At 44.2% G+C, this 20,467-nt stretch overlaps 1 protein-coding gene across 2 annotated transcripts; it reads right to left on the reverse strand.

The window, feature by feature from the left end:
• Window positions 1-720: 720 nt before the first annotated feature.
• On the reverse strand, window positions 721-20,190 carry LOC137299576 (protein FAM174C-like). 2 transcript variants are annotated; one of them, XM_067968420.1, is made up of 3 exons: window positions 19,823-20,189; window positions 8,711-8,833; window positions 721-4,239 (listed from the first exon to the last, which is right to left on the reverse strand). In XM_067968420.1, exons 1-3 carry the CDS (start codon window positions 20,089-20,091, stop codon window positions 4,236-4,238), a joined length of 396 nt encoding a protein of 131 aa, XP_067824521.1. In that variant the 5' UTR covers window positions 20,092-20,189; the 3' UTR covers window positions 721-4,235. The 2 variants fall into 2 exon arrangements, with proteins under 2 accessions (XP_067824521.1, XP_067824520.1); XM_067968419.1 differs by lacking the exon at window positions 721-4,239 and adding an exon at window positions 7,083-7,164 and having other exon boundaries at window positions 19,823-20,190.
• Between the last annotated feature and the right edge of the window lie 277 nt (window positions 20,191-20,467).

Below are 20,467 nucleotides of genomic sequence, written 5' to 3' on the forward strand. Positions count from 1 at the left end.
TGCGTTGAAAATGTGCTTACGATGTCACTCCACAAAGAGACCAGAACGATTCCACTCTCTCTTCCTTTTCCTCCCCTTCCACCACTGCATCCGATTGACCAATCTTCTTATGAGCGCTTAGATGGCGAGTACAGGCAGGCTATTCAACCATAGAAGTCATGACAGTCACACTCATTCCTGTCCCCGTTTGCACGCTATCCAGAAGAAACCTTGGCTAAGTTTTCTCCTCTATTCCTTTTGCCCAGACCTGCTAAGGTCGACTGTACCAGTCTACTGTTGCCTCAGCTAGGATCAGCTAACTGCTAAATCTATTACAACTTTGATGTGGAGATGCCGGTGATGGACTGGGGTTGACAAATGTAAAGAATCTTACAACACCAGGTTATAGTCCAACAATTTTATTTGAAAATCACAAGCTTTCGGAGGCTTCCTCCTTCATCAGGTGAATGTGGATTTCCACATTCACCTGATGAAGGAGGAAGCCTCCGAAAGCTTGTGCTTTTCAAATAAAATTGTTGGACTATAACCTGGTGTTGTAAGATTCTTTACATATTACAACTTTACCATGGGTGTATCCTGGGAACTGTAGAGAGGCTTTCGACATCTCCACACGCAATGGTTGGTCGTACAATTAAACAAGATAAATATTTTCCAGCCACAGACTTCTCAATGTGTAATCAAAAAACTCAAATTAAAGTCGCTTCTCCATCCAAAAAGACATTGGCATTTACAAAGTTTAATCGATTAACAAAAAAAAACTACACAGGAAAAAAAAAGGAAAATTGGCATTGGTGTTACAAAGTTTGTTCCAGTTATAACAGGTTCTACAACACAATACAAGTAAAACAATGTCAGGGGCTGGAAATAGGAACAGAAAATGCTGGAAATACACAGCAGGCCAATCAGCATCTGAAAAAACGAAGAGAGACAGGCCAAAATGTCAGTCAGATGCTGACTGACCCGCCGTGTGGATCTAATAATATCGAGTTGCGATACATATTTTGTGATTAATGCGTGCCCAGCAACAATGCGGACTAATTCACCTTGACTGTCCGTATCTTTGGAAAGCCAGTCTGGATATATCTGTGAATATTAGTATCATGAGACTGTCACGTTTCAAAAATGATGGTCAAAGACAATAAAGTTGTGCTTTGGCTATAAAGGAAACTGTGCTACACACACTGGCTCAGCAGCACCAGACACGTGGTGCGGAATGGACTAGCCCCGGTGCTTCTCAATCCAGTGCTGCTTCCTCACAGGGAAGAGGGGGAGAAACTGGAAAGAGAATTAACTCAGCTAACGTCGTGGGAATTGGACAGCTGCCTGCCTACTTGTCTGAAGGATTCTGTGACCAGAGGGGAAGAGCAGAAAATGACATCATTGCAATAATTAATTACTTTAAACACAAGAGTACACAATAGTCAGTTTCATGGGGCATTTGTGGACTGATCTGTAGGACGTAAAGTGACACTTTAACCAGCTGCTCTCCCCTACTCAGTTTTGAGCACGACTATACTCGCTATTTTAAACTATGTGGGGATTTGAACCTAAAAATGACTGCTTCTGGTATTAGTGAACAAACACGCAATGCATTGGCAGGTGTTACTTTGGCCCCTATTTTAGCAGAGGATCAAACCCAATTATGGGAAATGGGTTAGGGACGTCATTAAAACAGCAGACAAAAGCAGAGTGATCCGGACATCTTAAAAGCACTTGTACCTCTGGGCCCCGGGTTTAAATCCAGCTCAGAAAGATGGGATTAAAGATTTCCTCTGTTGGCTGTAAAGGGTCCTGTGTGGAATGAGCTTGGGCCGTCTCAGTCCAGTTCCTAGTACATACAATAGGCCCACTGCACCAAACTATCCCTAATTTGGCACCGGCAAGCGATTTCACTCAAGAGAGGTCACAGGGATGGCTTGTGTGTGAAATGGGAAAAACAATGTCACACTGGTGCACTACGGGGGTGCTCCTCTATAGCAGGGGGCTGGGGCTCGTTGTTGGGGGGGGACAGATTAGAGGGCGCTTTACTCTGCGTCTGGCTGCGGCCTACCCGACTTGGAAGTGCTTGATGCTGCCACTGGATGCTTGAAATGGGAAGAGTTCCATCCTTCAGAACTAACATCCCTCCCCTTGAGCACAAAAAAAAATTAAGAAAAAAAAAATCAGTACATGACGACAAATAATTATGAGGCTTTTGGTCCCTTAAAAATAGTTATGAAAGAAATAAATGCTATTTTGTATTTTCAAAATTCCCGCACCCATTGCTGTTTTCTTTCTATACGATATAACTTTATGCTGCATTTAACAGCTTGGTGTACTACACCGTGGCCTGAACCAACAGCTACCCGTTCATACAGGACAGCTTTCTACGAAATGGATTAAAAGAAGCACTGCCAGTTTTCTTCCCTCAACCTACATTTTGAGAGGGAGCTGTTTTCCAAGAACTTTTTTTTTTTAAAATGGCAGCGGCAGTATTTTTGGTTTGAATTCAATTTCTTTCCCCCACGTTTTTTTTTTGAAACATCAATTTTCCTGCAGCGCAAAACAATCAAACCCAACCCTAAGCTTAAGCAAAGACAGACTACAAGCTCATTTTGGCCATCGCGTAAAATTCAAAGTAACATCGGCTCTTTGGTACGCTGCTCTAACTGTGCGCATTTTAATATAACTCCCGACTTAAGTTGAAATATCTAGTTTCTCGTGGATCGGAGAGATAAGTTACTTGTCCTGTCCAGGGCTGTAATCTTGGAACCACTCTAAGCAAGTCTATTAATCATACCTTTTAAGAATGGCTTCGCTGTCTCTAAAAATGCAACACAGCCATTCTCCTTCCAACAAAAAAAACCTTTTACTAAACCATTAAACAAAATGGATGGCATTCAATTGTATCTTTTTTGTTGTTGTTGCTTAAAGGGCATATAAAAAGCTTCACAGTCCCGACAAGCTGGCAATATGTACAAGCATGGCACGTTGGCCTGAATTCAACTCCCTTAAGCCAACAGAGATCTGAGCCTTTAGTCATGCTCTTATTGCATAGCTGATGCCCACACACTGGAGGATCCTTACCATCTGTAGATTTTAAATGCAGCGTTTACATTTTAAAACCTGCCGCCCAACGGCAAACCGACGGTTCTCTCACCGCCGCCTGAAGTTAGTCGCCTAAACTCGCTGACTTGCCACGTTCGGCAGCAGCCGAGGTACACTTGTCGTTTTTTTAATTTGCGTGGGGGGGGGTCTCAGGAGTTGCCGCCAGATTCACCAGCTTTGCTTCTACTGGCGCCGGCGGAGAAGTGCGTTTGTCCAACTCTTTCTTCCCACGGAAGCTTTGCGGTGTACAGAAGCGGTTAGGACTGCGAGTGCAAAAGGTTAAGTAGCATTCAGTGTTAAACAATAACCAAAGACACCAGGTTAATTGCTCCCCTGCCTGGTTTAAACGAGCGCTGATACACGACAACTGTGTTTAAAAATTAACGTTCCAGTGAGCGGTTAGCAGAGACTGTCTAAGTAAAAAGGTGCTATTAACATGATAGTCGGGCACAGGGGAGGGGGTTGCAGTGTGCTGTGGGTCCCTATCGTCCTGTTGTTGGGAGGATCAATGGACCACATTTTACCCTGCCTCTGAGGGCTGCACTCAGGACCCACGATACATGGGGTTCTGGGTGCCGCTGGAGGAAAGATGGTCTCATTTTTCGTAGAGTACTTGGTGCCTGCCGGCCATGGCACATTTATGTAACGTTCACCATATCAATGTTGTATGTAAATAAGCTTATCCGCTTAATGTGGTTTTAAGAGCAATCATTCCACTAAGTATCTAAATAGCAACAATGTCAAGGTAAACACTTTCATTACAGCAAATTAACTATGTACGTTTTTAAAGTTTGCAAGCCCGACTTGCTCCGAAGCAGAGCTTTGTGAAAAAACGATTATTCCAGGCGATCTTTAATTCATAACCCGGAACTTCTTTCGGAATGATTCGCAGGAAATGATACAGAAATCACAATAACGCTGAAGTAAAATTTCCCCAAAAGCGAAGAGTTTCAGCAGCTTCTGCTGCACGTACAACGAAGAGTTTGGGTGTGCTGGAATTATTACCTGTCCAGTTGCGCACACACAAAATTGTACAAATATATTCAGTCATTGGAAAGTAATTAGCAAGTGAGAGGAAGATTGAAGCTTCTGATAACTGCACGACAGATAACACGTCACATTCACCGTATGTCCTTCACGTGCTTTTATTATCTGCAAACAAAAATAAATAAAAGAAAGTTAATAATGTAATAAACTCAATCTACCATTTTGCGATCTCTGGTTAAGTGGCTGCAGCTTGCCTAACAAAACCAGATTCAGATTCTAAGAGTTTGGACCATACGAAAAGGGACAAGATTAGACAGTTATTGTACAGATACTGACGCAGAGCGGCAGATCAGAATCATACTGCCGACTCCGTGCCATTTAACTGGTCAGAGAAAACAGCTCGTGTATGAATGCAAGCAGGGACAGAGCCCGATCACAGCACAATGGACTCGCTAACATTATAAAAAGGTGAAAATGAAGTTCAGTTAAGTACCCAGGTTGACTGTTGGGCCTTCTGGCAAATTGTTAAAAGTTTGCGTTGCACTGGTTGCAGCTATACAGCAGTCAGTGCAGAGCTGAACTGGTGCGAAAGACGATCTCCTCGAGTTTGTTCTCACACCCCTCGCCTACATTAGACTTGGGAAACTTGGCACCAGAGACATGCTCATCATCAATCTGGAGTCAAAACCAATAAAACATGCAGTACAACTGGCTGATTGCATTTCCCAAAAAACTGGCATGTCTTTTCACTCCGAAATCTAATCTGTTTGAATAAAATGAAAATACGCTAAGCAATGGAACGTTTTTAAGGATCTATTGTAGGGGTGCAAGAGAAATGCATACAGTATAGAAGGTTAGTGTACAAACACTTAATTGATTGAACAGGGAGGTTAAAATTGCATGAGAAAAACAATTAAGATTTAAGCAAGACAAAATATATAAAAAGGGAGGAAGGAATCTGGGATGAAAAGGAGGGAAAACTGCCAGGAATGTTTAAGAGTTTGTATGAGCATTCAGTAAAATATATTCCATTTTAAAGCTGTTGGTCCCGGCATTAAATGTTCAGTGAAGAGACATTATTTAAAGTGAAGTCGGGGCAATTTCACTTAGGAATAAAAAAAAAATCAAAAATACTGGGCATACGCAACCTCTGAAAAGAGAAACTGTTAATGTTTTGGGTGTACACCATAAACATGAACCCAGCCTCTCCCTATCCAGAAGCTCACTGACTCGTGTACTTCCAATTTCTTCTCCTTTTTATCTGTACTGCTATTTAGCCCAGTTGCTACTGGAGACCTGTATCAATGTCACTTCAACACGGTGGTGGCTTCTGTCAAGGACCCACTCGTATAATGCAGGGTTGGGGCCAACTCGTCAGCAGAAGTGTTCTCCATGTAGCGCAACAAGTGGATGTTTGTGGCTGGAGACTGTCCTGTTCTCCTTGCTGAAACAGAAAATGTGTTGCAAAGCAGTAGAAGGGAAAGAAAAGAGCAAAGATTGATGAAAAAAAAACTCAGTAATTAATTTTATGCCACATTTGCAACAGCTTTGTGGTTCTAGGTCACAGTGACTGAGACTCTGTCCCTGGATGGTAAACAGTAACCTATGCTGAACCACTAAAATCAATATCCAGGAATGAGACGGATGTGGGTCCTCGCTGGGTTCAGTAGCAACCGGCTGGAGACAGACCTGTCGGAAAAGGTCTGCTCAGGTGCAAGTATCCAAGTGGGAAATCTGACATGGTTTGATTTCCTGGGGAACAGAGGGCATCTCATTTAGACAGTGAGGAAAAGGAAGTTATCTGTGACTTTATATTCCCCAGCTTCACCTGTGGATACGTTAGATAACAGTACTTTCCCCCACTTCAGTGTCATTCTTCTTTAATTTACCCAGTGTATTAAGGTTTTTAAATTACATTCTCTAGTATTATACTTCACCTCTTAACATTTATATTATTTTAATTGGGTTTGACCATCAGCGCCCATTATCACTGTACATTTTAAATACAGTATATGATTTTGTTTAAACAGCAGGAAATGACACTATCAAGGGAGCTCAGTAATCCAGCCATAGAGCTCTCCACGTGGACCAGCCAAGAGCCTCCCACTCCTTTCCACTCCCCGCCACCCCTCTCACCGCACAGACGAGCACTATTCAAATTACAAACCTGCCCGCAGGAACTGATCTACTGGATTTTGAATTTAATCAAACAGATAGCGCTGCCAACTCTCTCACAAGAGTGCATGTGACTGATGAACAAGTCCCATGTGCAGATGGAACGGCAGAAACATTTTCTGGGACAGGTTGCAATCAGATTTTGAATGAACGTTCTTAGATTCCGATTCAAATTATACCATCTTCATGCATTGCGCAGTGTAAAACCAGGAGGGTCCTGGGGTTCGATCGCAGAGCTGTGCTGAATCAGCCAGGGCAATGGTCGGGGCACTACAATTTTCCTCAGCACCCCTGAGCTTGGGGGGGGTGGGGGGTGACAGAATTGAGCTCAGCTGTCTTACCTTCACACAATCCAACAGACTGCCCACACTTGCTGCCTAGGTTCATGTATGGACACTTGAAAAGGTAATAGGAAAGAAAGACTTGCATTTATATAGCACTTTGCACAACCTCAAGGTGTCCCAAAGCGCTTTACAGCCAATTAAGCACTTTCCAAGTACTGACTCCTTACTTCATGAACCTCTTCTCTCCTACTCTTTGTAACCTTGATACCACTCTAGATCATTGGCCTGACCCTTCACCCAGGTCTCACCATAAATCAAAAGTCAAGCTTCCCTGCTGTCTGTTATTTTTTCTCTCTCAACAATACAACACTCTAAAGCCACAGAAGAATTTCCTTCTGAATTGCATGCCGGCATATTTACAGCAGGGCCAGTTGAGGAATTGAGAAAAGGGACTGCATTAATGGCGGCTGACAGAAGCTGGTAACAAGGGGGAGGAGGTAGTTCAGAGGATTGCGGGAAGAAGGATGGGAACACCTATGAAAACTCACAGCGAAGCGGTGGAGAGAGTGTCTCGAAGCATTTGTAGTGGCTGGAAAGTCAGCAAGATTGTGAGGCGGTGTAGTTAATGCTCCTGTGAAGATTGAAAGAGAAAGCAGGAGAACAGCATGTCAGCTCACTGTAATTAAAGCAGACTCACCCTTTTATCTAAATGTTAAGCTAAGCACCGATACAATTTCGCTGTGACTCTGTGCTCAACTGTGTGAGGGGAGATTAATACTTGTAAACAGAACCCTTTCCATTTCAGGCATCCAGTGTCAGCAAAAACTTTTCAGGTCAGGTACAGGAATATCGGATGGACCATAAAGCTCCCTCTATTCTATCCCAACCCTAAGTGTACCCCTAATTGCACCAGTGTGACATATTTCCGTTCCTCACACTAGATGTCCTATAGCCTCTTCAAGAGAGATTTCCCCTTAAGTCAAAATCCAGGGGCAGAGTTGTGCTGTGGGTCACTGCCCACTAGGAACTGGGCTGAAGCTGCCAAACTCATTTCACAAAAGGCTCCTACAGCCAGGAGAGATTATCATCCCATGATTCTGGACTGGAATTAAGCTTTGTCATTTATAATATGAAAACTTTTAAAAATCAATCTGTGCGTACCTCTGTAATTTTTGCATAGAAGTGCCTGTAAGTCAATTTATCACATCCATGCACACAGGAGGCTACAAGGGCAGGTGTAGTGTGGCATCACCAACACTCTCAACCAGGGAAATTTTAACTCCCCCCTCCCCCACCCCCCATAAAGTATAAAATACATCACAAAAGTATTGCAGACAGATATATGCATCTGAACAGATTTTAAATACCCTCTGAAAGTGGGACAAACTGTTCAGTGTGTCAAAAGTCAATATTTTTAACACTTTCAAAGATGAGGTCAGATGATTAGTTCGGATGATAAGGGCCTTTCGGCCCATTTGATCTCATCCTTCTAGAACGTCAACACCATCGTTTCAGCATCTGTTTCTTAAATGAGTCTAATGTCCTGGCCTCTGGCACCCACCCTGGAAACCTGTTGATCAAGGTGTAAAGAAACACCTGGTGGCATTCATCTTAAACTGTTCCCTTCACAACCCTGAACCCGTGCACTCTTGTCCTGCTGCCATGGCAAATCTGAAAGTATTGTTCTGGGTTTAACTGTCTCTTGTCCCATTAAGTATCTTGTATACATAGCTACGGTCCCCTCGGAATTGTCACTGGTAAAGAGTCTTAGCTCATTGCAACTCAATCCCTCTCACATCACAGATCAGCCTCAATACTCTCCTCTGCATCTACTCTAGAGCCTGGATGGCCACTTGTGTCACAGCGAGCAGAACTGAACACAGTAACCCAAATGAAGCAGTACAATAAGAACACTACAAATGCTCCAAAATGAAAGGAGGAGGTGAGTTTACGAGACTTTGTATTTGTTCAAAAAAAAAAGTTGCTGTCTCTCACCATCTTTATAATCTTGCTTGATATGTGCAGCATTAGGAGTGTTTAGAGATGAGAACACTTTGAAGAAAGCACACACTGCACAAGTATTTGAAGGGTCAACCCTACAGGGGCTGGGCAGACCATAAACATATTACAAACACAGCGGGTGAGGACTGAGCACTGCGCGCCCCCACAATCCTCACCTCCTAATGCTCTTCGCTTCGAATAAAGTTGTATCGTCATCGTCAGTATCCATCGGAGCCATCTCCACATGGTCGTCGTATGAAGAAAGCAGGCCGTACTTCTTTCTTTGAGTCTTCTTTAATCTAAGAGGTAAGGTTTTTAAAAGTTATGAATGAAGTGACATCACTGGCTTTCTGCTCTGAGATGACATTGGACAGGATATCCTGTGATGGAATTTTTCACTTTTTTTTTGCAGATGGATACTGAAATCTGTTAGGATTCATTTGGGTATTTTTGCTTTAATAGAATATATACACATACAAAGCAATGTCGGTATTGCTGTAACATCAATACCATCTACAAATGTAATGAGTAAGAATGTGTCATTTAGTCACATTTATTCCAAGCTCCATATCACTCTTACTCCTCTTGGGGATTGAAATCAACACATCACACCGTATCCTTTTCTTTCCCAGGAATTTCTTAGCTTCTTTCATTTTCCCTACTTCCTGCAATCAGCCATGTCTCAGTGGGTAGTAATCTCACCTCTTAGTCAGAATGTTGTGGGTTCAAGCCCCACTCCAGAGACTTGAGCACAAAATCTGGGTTGACACTTCAATGCAGTGCTGAGGGAGTGCTGTACTGTTGGAGATGCCGTCTTTCGGATAAAACGTTAAACCGAAGACCCGTGGCACTATTTCAAAGGGAGTTTTCCTCAGTGTCCTGGCCAATATTGATCCCTCAACCAAATAAATTTGATTATCGGGTCATTATTACATTGCTGTTTGTGGGACCTTGCTGTGCGCAAATTGGCTACAGTGTTTCCTACATTACAACAGCGACTACACTTCGAAAGTACTTCACTGTGGGCTTGGATTTTGGGACCTGAGATTGTGAAAGGCACTATATAAATGCAAGTCAGTCTTTCTTTTTACATGATGTGGAGATGCCGGTGATGGACTGGGGTTGACAATTGTAAACAATTTTACAACACCAAGTTATAGTCCAGCAATTTTATTTTAAATTCACAAGCTTTCGGAGGCTTCCTCCTTCGTCAGGTGACATAATGTCACATCGTTCACCTGACGAAGGAGGAAGCCTCCGAAAGCTTGTGAATTTAAAATAAAATTGCTGGACTATAACTTGGTGTTGTAAAATTGTTTACAATTTCTTTTTACAGGCTTTTTAAACTTAGGCATACCATCACCCAACCACTTAATCTATCTTTCTGTTCTTTCCTAGGCTTTTCAAACATAGTGCTGTCCCACACTATGGGTCTTGGCCTCTCACACTCGTTTCTCAAGTTAAAAAACCCCGAGAGATGCCAGCAGTTTGAGATAAGAGTACCAGATGGCAATGTAACGCATGACCGGTAACATTATGCTACCTCCGTCTCCCTGTCTCGCCCTGATAGAGCAGCAACAGAAGTCTTGGCAATAGATCCAGTGTGCTGCATTACCTTCTTTTGCTAAATGCAATGCTAATGGCGTGGACTGCAGGTTAAAACGCAGATGTTAAACAGGTTATTTAAGTGCTTCAATTGCCTCATTAGGGGCTTCAACACTTGGGGTTACTTAAGCCAAATGGGCTCTTAATTCATTTTTAAACGCTTTCACAAGGCAATATAACAAATTGAATAGAAATGCATTGTTAGACAAGGTAAATTAAGGCAGTTCCTCTCAATTACTAAAAAAATGCAACACAAAGTTAAAGTGATGATAGCTCTTTCAAAGGTCCGGCACAGGCACAATGGGCCGAGCGGCCTCCTTCTGTGCTGTAACATTCTATGATAGTAAAATCTGATATAAAAAAAAATTGTTTAAGATGTTGTGAGTTACTAGGCCAGTGAAGGCCTACTTTTCTTTTACTATAAATAAACAAGCTGTAATGCCCCAGTCCATTGTAATAGTAATTGATGTCTGTTCTTATTTTCTCCATAGCTGACACAGCCACCTCTTAAAAACAATGGGGCAAGAATGTCTGTTATTCTTACTTGTTCCACAGGGGGTGCTGTAAGCTCCCTCAGCCTGTTACAACAACGCAGCTAAAAGACATACCATTTCCTGACTAACCATGAGCAAGTCCATGAATCATGAGCTTCACTAGTGTTATAAAAGTTCTAAGAAACATCAGTTACTCTTCAGGTGTCACACATGCAAACTTCTGCAAATCAATTCAATAGGAACTTCCTTACCCAGAGAGTGGAGAGAATTTGGAATTCGCTACCACAAGCAGAAGTTGAGGCGAATAGCATAGATGCCTGTAAGGGGAAGCTAGATAAACACATGAGGGAGAAACGAATAGAAGATTATGCTGATAGGGTGAGATGAAGAAGCATGGGAGGAGACTTGTGTGGTGCACAAACACCTGTTTCTGTGCTGTAAGTTCTATGTAATTCTATATATAAAGCTGTGTGTCACTTTCAAAGAGTAAATTAAAAATAATCTTCAATGTACAGAAAAGCAGCCCAATTATACCTTCTAATTGAGGAGTCTTACTTAAAAGTATTAAGTAAAAAAAAGTCTGATCTCAAATTGACCAGATCAAAACAAACAGCCTCTAACTGATCCAGGAAGGTGCAAAGATTACACCTTGTGGCCTTAAAAGGGTTGCATGAGGATGATTTCACAATGCAGCTACTGGTCTTGCTCCAGATTCCAGCCAGGCGAGTCCCATTTACATTGCTTCGCTCCTGGCTGGCTGTAGCTTTAACTGTCCTGTTTAGGAGGGAGCGCTGGACGTGCCTGGGGCTGCAGTGTCTCCCAAAAGTTAGAAATTTGAACGTCTAGAGTTCTTTCACGGTCAGGTAGGTTTACAATAACAACTTGCATTTATATAGCGCCTTTAACGTCGTAAAACATCCCAAGGTGCTTCACAGGAGCGCTATCAGACAAAATTTGACACTGAGCCACATAAGGAGATATTAGGACAGGTGACCAAAAGTTTGGTCAAAGAGGTAAGTTTGAAGGAGTGTCTTAAAGGAGGTGACAGAAGCAGAGAGGTTTAGGGAGGGAATTCCGGAGCTGAGGGCCTAGGCAGCTGAAGGCATGGCTGCCAACGGTGGAGCGATTAAATCAGGGTGTGCAAGAGGCCAGAATTGGAGGAGCGCAGAGATCTCGGAGAGTTGTAGGGCTGGAGGAGGACATGAAGTGTCCAAGGAATCAAACTCTGCTTCCACCCCCTTAGCACTCCATGTTCTGTCAAACCAACACTAAGGAGTCTCACACCACTTCTCTCCGGATCCAGGTCAGGGCGGCTTTGCACTGATACCAAACTTTCAGCGTAAATGTATGCAGAGTTACATGCCAGCTGCACTTTAGCGGTACAGTAACACATTGTGCTTCAGGTGATATAATGTTCCTGTCCTTATAAAATAGCACACTGTCCAAACTAAGAGCAGTAGTGAGGGAGATCCACTAGTATTTCAGTAAAAGGCTGCACTGGTGCGTTTCCCAGCTCAACAATTTAGATATAACATATCAAATTAGAGACCCAAAGTTCTTGTGATAGCCTCAGGAGGTAATGGGCCCCTTGGTAGTGTAGTGGTTATGTGACTGGACTAGTAATCCAAAGGCCTGGACTAATACTCCAGAGAACGTGAGTTCAAATCCCACCATGACAATTTGAATTCAGTTTAAAAATAAATCTGGAAATAAAAAGCAGATATCGGTCAAAGTGACCATGAAGCAGACGGACTGTCGTAAAAACTCAACTAATTCACTAATGCCCGTTCACTTACCCAGTCTAGCCTAATGTGACTCCAATCCCACACACACCACAGTGTTTTACTCTTAACTTCCCTCTTTTGTGGCCCTCTGCAGCACTGTGGAAGCACCTTCACCACACGGACAGCTGCGGTTCAAGAAGGCGGCCAGCCAACACCTCCTCAAGGGGAGCCAGGATGGGCAATAAATGCCAGCCTTGCCAGCAATGCTCACATCCCGAGAATATGTGAACAAAAAACAGAAGAGATGCCCAGCATGTGTTGAGTTAGCTGACCTTTAGCCAAGAGTAGCAGCTGGCGCACTACAATTAGTCTCAGAGTCCATGGGCTAAGGATGAGAAGGGAGAGAAAAGAAAAAAAAAAAAAAATCGATTAGGGTTTCTACAGTGAATCTTGCGGGAAGGTCCATATTAGGACTTCAGGATCGAGCTTGGACGCGATGCCCACTGTGACTGAATAGCCAGCTGACACGAACTGTCCCGGATCACCCGAAAAATGGCTACTTATAGTCAAGGTGAGCTGCTGCTGTCTATGGAAATGTTGTAAAGTGAGGAAAACTGAAGGAAGAAAAGAGAAGTTGGAGATCTGTACTGGGGGCACAAGTGTCTCTCTTTGATGGGACATTTCTTTTGGAGTGTAGATGCAGATGTGGATGTGTAGAGCAGCACAAGAGCAGGCTTCAGAGTTCACTTCCTGATTCAACCAAGGACTTTGAACAGAAGGGCGATCAGACAACTGTGGCCATTCACTCCCCCACACACTGCAAGTAGGCGTGTGATTATTTGTTTACTGCTGGCCAGATACACATGGGGAAATTCAGATTCTCAGGTGACCCTTCTCAGTAGTGGTGAACGGTTGTTTTTCGGACTGGAGGGAGGTGTACAGTGCTGTTCCCCAGGGATCGGTGCTGGGGCCACTGCTTTTCTTGATATATATTAATGACTTGTCACCTGCAATTTTAAAATTTGCAGGTGACACGAAACTTGGAAGGGTAGTGAACAGTGAGGAGGATAGTGATAGACTTCAAGAGGAAATAGACAGGCTGGTGGCACGGGCGGACACGTAGCAGATGAAATTTAACGCAGAAAAACGTGGTGATACATTTCGGTAGGAAGAACGAGGAGATAAAATATAAACCAGAGGGCACAATTCTAAAAGGGGTACAGGAGCAGAGAGATCTGGGGGCATATGTGCACAAATCGTTGAAGGTGGCAGGGCAGGTTGAGAAAGCTGTTAAAAAAGCATACAGGATCCTGGGCTTTATAAATAGAGGCATTGAGCACAAAAGTAAGGAAGTCATGATGAACCTTTATAAAACACTGGTTCGGCCACAACTGGAGTATTGTGTCCAGTTCTGGGCACCGCACTTTAGGAAAGATGAGAAGGCCTTAGAGAGGGTGCAGATGAGATTTACTAGAATAATTCCAGGGATGAGGGACTTTAGTTTCGTGGATAGACTGAGGAAGCTGTGGTTGTTCTCCTTGGAACAGAGAAGGATGCGAGGAGATTTGATAGAGGTATTCAAAATCATGAAGGGTCTAGACAGAGCAGATAGAGAGAAACTGTTCCCATTGATGGAAGGGTCAAGAGGGCATAGATTTAAGGTAATTGGCAAAAGAACCAAAGGTGACATGAGGAAAAACTTTTTTTTAAACACAGCGAATGGTTATGATCTGGAATGCACTGCTGGGGGCAGGTGGTGGAGGCAGATTCAATCATGGCCTTCAGAAGGGAACTGGATAAGTACTTGAAAGTAAATAATTTGCAGGGCTTTGGGGATAGGGCGGGGGGGGGGGGGGGGGGGGGGCGGTGGGACTGGCTGGATTGCTCTTGCATAGAACCGGCATGGTCTCAACGGGCCGAATGGCCTCCTTCCGTGCTGTAACCTTTCTATGATTCTATGATCCAACTCAAACTGTACAAACTTCCCGATATGCGACAAGACAGTTAATAATCAACTTTATGTAGTACTGTGTGACTCAGAATATACGACAGTTTGGTAAGTCAAGGGCAACAGCATGGATTTCTCCGGGTGCAGATACACTGCCACTTTGCTATCGATGCGATGTGGTTTTAAAATCAGGTCCTGCTCTCAAAATTGGGCTTGGCTCAGTTTGGAGTATAACCAGGTTTATGAAGTGCTTGGGGAGTCCGCTGGAACTCTCCGGCATTTTATTAACATTTTCCCCAGAGATTTTTACAAGGAAACAAATGCAGCTAACTGCCAGTCCTTAAAATATTAATAGTTCATCGGCCAGGAGCGAAGTGCCCATTTAGGCACCAAGCTCTCTCTGGCAGGCAAATTGCGATTCACGGCCTCTTGCCGGAATCAGCAGTATGGTATAACTGCAGCCTTTATGAGTGACAGTAACATCTATACCGACTGGATGCAGAACAGGCCTATGTTTGCAATGACACGATAAGGAGGTTCTTGCAAAACTACCGCCATACGTCCTCTTTAAATGAACATCTCAAGACTACCTTTGAGGGGAATTAGTTGCTTGGAAAAAAAAGGACTATTACAGGATATGGGGAGCGAGCAGGAAACTGTAGGTTAGACGAGGAAGCTCATGGAGAAAAACACTGGCTCGATGGGCCAAATGGCCTGTTTCTGTGCTGTGAAATTCTATGTTCCTAACTCAATATTTTCTTCTTACAATCTCATTTAAAGATGGATTTGTGTGACTATATTCCAAGAATTGGTTTTTGCGCTGGACGAGCATGATCTGGGTTAACAGTAGAGGTCAGAAGTTTTTACATTCATTTTCTCCCCTTCCACTACTGGAATCCCCCAATATCAGGAGGCGGCTACAGCCAAGGGAGCAGCAAACCTACTCACAGGCCTCTGCCAATCCTATTCTAATGGGCACTTTGACATTTAAGCTTGGGATCACAGGAGCGTGCTGTGCAAACGGAGGCCCATGACTTGCGTGTGCTGCTGCCGTGCCTTATCTTTACCTCCTGCTGCCATTAATTGGTAAAAAAGGAAGAGAATCAGTGGGCCTGCTCACCTCCCTCAGCCTTTCGGTGTTAAGTGGAGACCTGATGACAGTTGGCAGGACCCATGGCAATGGGGGCCTCTGGAGTTCGTTTTCAACAATGGAGGCACCCCACATCAGGAGGAAAAACAGCCTTAAAAATCACCTCTGGAAGACTCAAAAAAACAGATCATCATTGCTGGCCTCAAGCGATCCAGCCAAGATCTCAGCTGCTTAGGAAAAGTTGTGACTACGAAGCAATGCTCCACAATGCACCCATTCCTGCTCCAACATGCTCAGGGTTGTCACAGACTGACCCTTTCAAACTGTTATCGTATTTATCTCAGTGACTGAATGAAATGAAGGGCAGTCCAATCCTCGTCTGTGGTCCTGCTGCGCCCCTTCATTCCCCTATAGGCCCAGGACTCAACCCGACCACAAGCCCTCCGACAGCTTCCAGCCTTTCCGTCCCTTTTCTTTTTGGTACACGTTGAGAAAGCAGAGCCAAAGTCCTCTGCGCAGTCAGCGCCAAGGCTGAAAACATCAAAGCAAATAAAAAAAGGTGGCTGCTAAATAACAACAAGCTTGGGACTGAAAAGTATGAAGATTGTAAGAGGAAGGAAAGGCTGAGGGAGGTGAGCAGGCCCACTGTTTAAAGAACTTGGATAAAAAGGATTTAAAGTAACACATGGTAAGCCTTGCTCAGGCCCTCCTTCACCTGTACTAACCCCACCTAAGACTGGGAAACAGACCAGCGACTTGTATCAGCTACCTTCTGGCTCTTGAGCAGTACGTATGAAATAATGAACTACATTTGGATTGCTCTGTATGAAATATTTCAGTTCCCTTTTACCTAAACTCTGATCTTCCTTATTTGCACAATACAATATGAATGCAGAACTTAATTGGTGCAAGGTAACAAATCCTATATTTCACTCTGAAATCAAGTTTCTCCACTGAGACCCAACACAAATGAATGTTCACATGAGCACAAACACTCAAAAGATAAGCGACAAATGCTGGAAATCTGAACTAAAGACTGACTTGTAGTTATGTAGTGCCCCAGATCTCAAAGTGTTCCACACAGAAGAAGTCATTTGAAGTGCAGTGATTGTTACGTGGGTAAACATGCAACCATTTTGAACACAGCATGGTCTCATGAACAGCAATGAGATGAAGAACCAGTTAACCCGTATTTAATAGTGTTGATAGAGACAGGAATTTTGGTCAAGAGAGGAATGTTATTCAGGACAAATAGAATAACGGAATCTTTAATATCCACATGAATTACTGGAGCAGATTTATCATTTCAACTGAAAAAAAATAGCACTTCTGACAAATGCAGCACTCCCTCAGTACTGAGGGCTCTGGTCCTGGAATGGGGCTTGAAACCACTAGAGGTGAGAATGCTGCCTCAAATTAAAAGCAGAAAGTGCTGTAAATACACAGCATTAGCATTGAAAAGAGAAAAAGATGGGCAAACGATCGGGTGGGAATCTGCATCGCAAGGCTCCCCCTTAAAAAGCTAACCTGTTTTTCTCTTCCAGGGCCTACACTGAAGCATATTTACAGCATTTTCTGTTCAATAGTGGTGACTAATTATTTCTTCATGGTTAAATGTATGCCGTACCCTTATGGATTACAATCCTGAATATAATTAGCAGATTAAAGAGGAAGTAGATTCATCTAAATTACCACAAAATGCTACTCTGACTGCTGTCTCTCCTGCTCGTCCTTTGTTCTTATGCTTTAGAACTGCTGGTTAGAGGTAGCCTGGGAGCAGACATTTAGTGTGCAATCTTTTTCTAGTGACATCAAGGAGGGACTGTTTCCCACAGCTCTGCATTCCCTTTCAGAATGTCATTGAAAATGAAATATACCAGCACCGACTTCAGCAGCATATTCCCCAGAAACATAGTTTAGAAAGAATGACTCTGTTAAGTTTTACCTTTGAAATTGCTCTGTCGATTTTGAAGAACTAAGTTAGCTTACCAGTCACAGTGTAATGTCTTCCAAATGGGGGCACAACAGCCCCCGAAAAGGGATGGAAAGTTGAACACTGCACTGAACAGTGGGAAATGTGAACAGGGAGATTGTATATACTGACAGAGAATACAGTAGAGTGTAAAATTAGCACCAGCAGCCGTTTCCCCTTACATCTGCCTGTTCCGGTGGCTCGGGTAGATGTTAAAGATGCCGTGCACTATTCAAAGCAGAACAAGAAAGTCTCCCGGTGACCGGGCCAACATTCCTTCTTCAACCAGCACCGCCAGAAACTGATTAACTGGCCGTTCACCTTGTTGCTATTTGTAGGAGCTTGCTGTGCGTTAAAAAGCTGCCCTCTGAATACTTAACACGTTACTGCATTTCAAAGCAATCCATTCCGGAGAGTCCAGAAAACTGAGCATTACTGTCTATTTACACAGGGTAAAGATAGTCAGACAGAGCTGCCATGTTCAATAGTCCTTTTTAATGATAAAAAAAATGTTCACAATTAAAATGGAAAAGCCTGTAGTGACAATCGCACAGAGACTGCAATCACTTTAATAACGCTTAACCGGTCAGTCACATTTTACCTTATAGTTAATTAAACATCAGCTCTGGTAACTAGCTTATCTTAAAAATAAAAAATTTTCATTGTTACTTTATCACACGACGTGTCACGAAGGGTAATAAGGGACAAAGTTTAAATACTTCAGAATCCAGGCAGAACGAGCTTTGTTTTTTTAGTACGAATTGGCTACATTTGATTTGTGCAAAAAAAATTGGCTTTCAGAAGAGGTACTGATAATTTCATGAGAAATTTTAAGCAAAAACTTTTAGCTGAGGTGTGTAATGTAATCATTTTAAAGTTGTTGGCTCACAAACGTTTTTGAGTGTCACCACCTGTCCCTCAGGACGATCTTTGTGATAAGTCATCAGTTTTATGTAGAGAATAAAACAGCCAATAAAATGGGGGGGGGGGGGAAATATGCAAGTGAGGTCACATGCTCTGAGATGGCAGTTAAGCTTCCAATTACACTTAACAAAACGTGCGCTGGGTATAAACTGTCAGCTACAGGGAATACGGTGCGAGATGGTACGTGAGCTCCAAGCAGTAAGACAAGCTGTTAATTTCTTGCCAATGTGAACTGAAAGAAAGGCAGACTTTTAAAACAGGGTGCACACACCAGGAGAAAGATAGATTTATAGTGTCTTGCGCCTTCTTAGAACAAATCAAAGATTTCACAACCAATGGATTACTTTTGAAGTGTAGTCACTGTTATGTAGGCAACACAACAAGGTCCCATAAACAGGAGTGAGATAAACAACCAGTTCACCAACATTTGATGCGGGGATCAAAACAAATGCATGATCCACATGAAATCTCAAAATTAACCCTAGAGTCCCTTCAAAAGCCCCCTCTCAACCTCCCTATCTTCTTCCTATGACTCTACATGCCCTCTTTATTTCCTCCTCTTCTCCAAAGCTGCCTCCAGGAGCAGACCTCCCAAAACTCCCTAATTTCTAGTGCAACACCCTATGAGCAATTCGACGTGCATCTATGTCACACGCACTATAGCTAAGTTTACTGGTACACTTTGCATTAAACAGAAGAGCAGAGCTGTCAAAATCAGGGAACTTTGAGGTATGAAATTTATGAACAAAATAGATTACAAGCCCATTTAAACACACAAAGCTTTGTTTATGTTTAAAAGTAAGGCGTCAAAACAGGCGACAGCCTCAAACTAAAATGCACATCACATTCAAAATGAGTGACACTTAGAAATACTTCAACATTTGGCCAATTCTTCTATTTTTTGCTGTATTTGAGGTGGTAACCCTCCACCTCCTTTTCCCATTTTCTCTGCTGCCAGACCGACCCCCCTCTCCTCCTATTTCCCTCAAACCCTTCACCCCAAATCCCAAACCTCCCCAATGCCCCCCTCCGCTCCCACCCTCCCTCTCCCTCCCTCTCCACCACCTCCTTCCCTCTCCCCCACCACCTCCTCCCACCCACCCTCCTCTCCCCCACCACCTCCTCCCACCCTCCCTCCTCTCCCCCACCACCTCCTCCTCCCACCCTCCTCTCCCCCACCACCACCTCCTCCCACCCTCCTCTCCCCCACCACCACCTCCTCCCACCCTCCTCTCCCCCACCACCACCTCCTCCCACCCTCCTCTCCCCCACCACCACCTCCTCCCACCCCCTCCTCCACCACCTCCTCCCACCCACCACCACCTCCTCCCACCCTCCCTCCTCTCCCCCACCACCACCTCCTCCCACCCTCCCTCCTCTCCCCCACCACCACCTCCTCCCACCCTCCCTCCTCTCCCCCACCACCACCTCCTCCCTCCCTCCTCTCCCCCACCACCTCCTCCCTCCCTCCCTCCTCTCCCCCACCACCTCCTCCCACCCCACCACCTCCTCCCACCCCATTGCCCCATACCTGACGCTCCTGATGATGAAGTACACCACCCCGAGGCCGCTGATGCCGAGCAGCACCCACAGGGCCCGGCGGATCACCGACTTGTCGGGGTATCCGTCATGGGGGTGCGTGGTGCTGTGCCCGGAGCCGCTGCTGTTGCGGGCCGTGGTGTTATTGAGGCCGGGGGCCGGCTGGCCGGCCTCCGATAGTGAGAGGGACAGGCAGAGAGCGGCGGCCAGCAGAAGAGACGCGGGGCCAAGAACCGGGACCGAGCCGCCGCCGAGTTTCATCCTCCAGGTGCTTTCCGTCAGATTCCTGTTTCTGGGCCCGGGGGAATTTCACACCGTGACACCCACGCCACAGGAAAGGCGCCACACACAAAATCCTCCGGGCTACAGCAGGCAACCAGGAAACTGGGACCAGCCACAGGCACAACAGAGACCAGGAATTAATGAATCACTAATCTGAGCAGCTTTTGTTTTTAAGTATAGATTTCATGGCCTGGACAACTAATCTATTTTTTTGATTAGGATCAAACAGGGTTGGTGGAGGTTCTGCACCTTGACTTTTACAAAGTTTTTGATGAGGTCACTCACATGGAGACTTACTGACTGAAACTAAAGCTCATTGTAGAATAAATTCCAATGGTCCCTTTTTTATTTTTGC

This window comes from Heptranchias perlo, chromosome 29 (assembly GCF_035084215.1).
Source record: "Heptranchias perlo isolate sHepPer1 chromosome 29, sHepPer1.hap1, whole genome shotgun sequence".
Lineage (NCBI taxonomy): Eukaryota > Metazoa > Chordata > Chondrichthyes > Hexanchiformes > Hexanchidae > Heptranchias > Heptranchias perlo.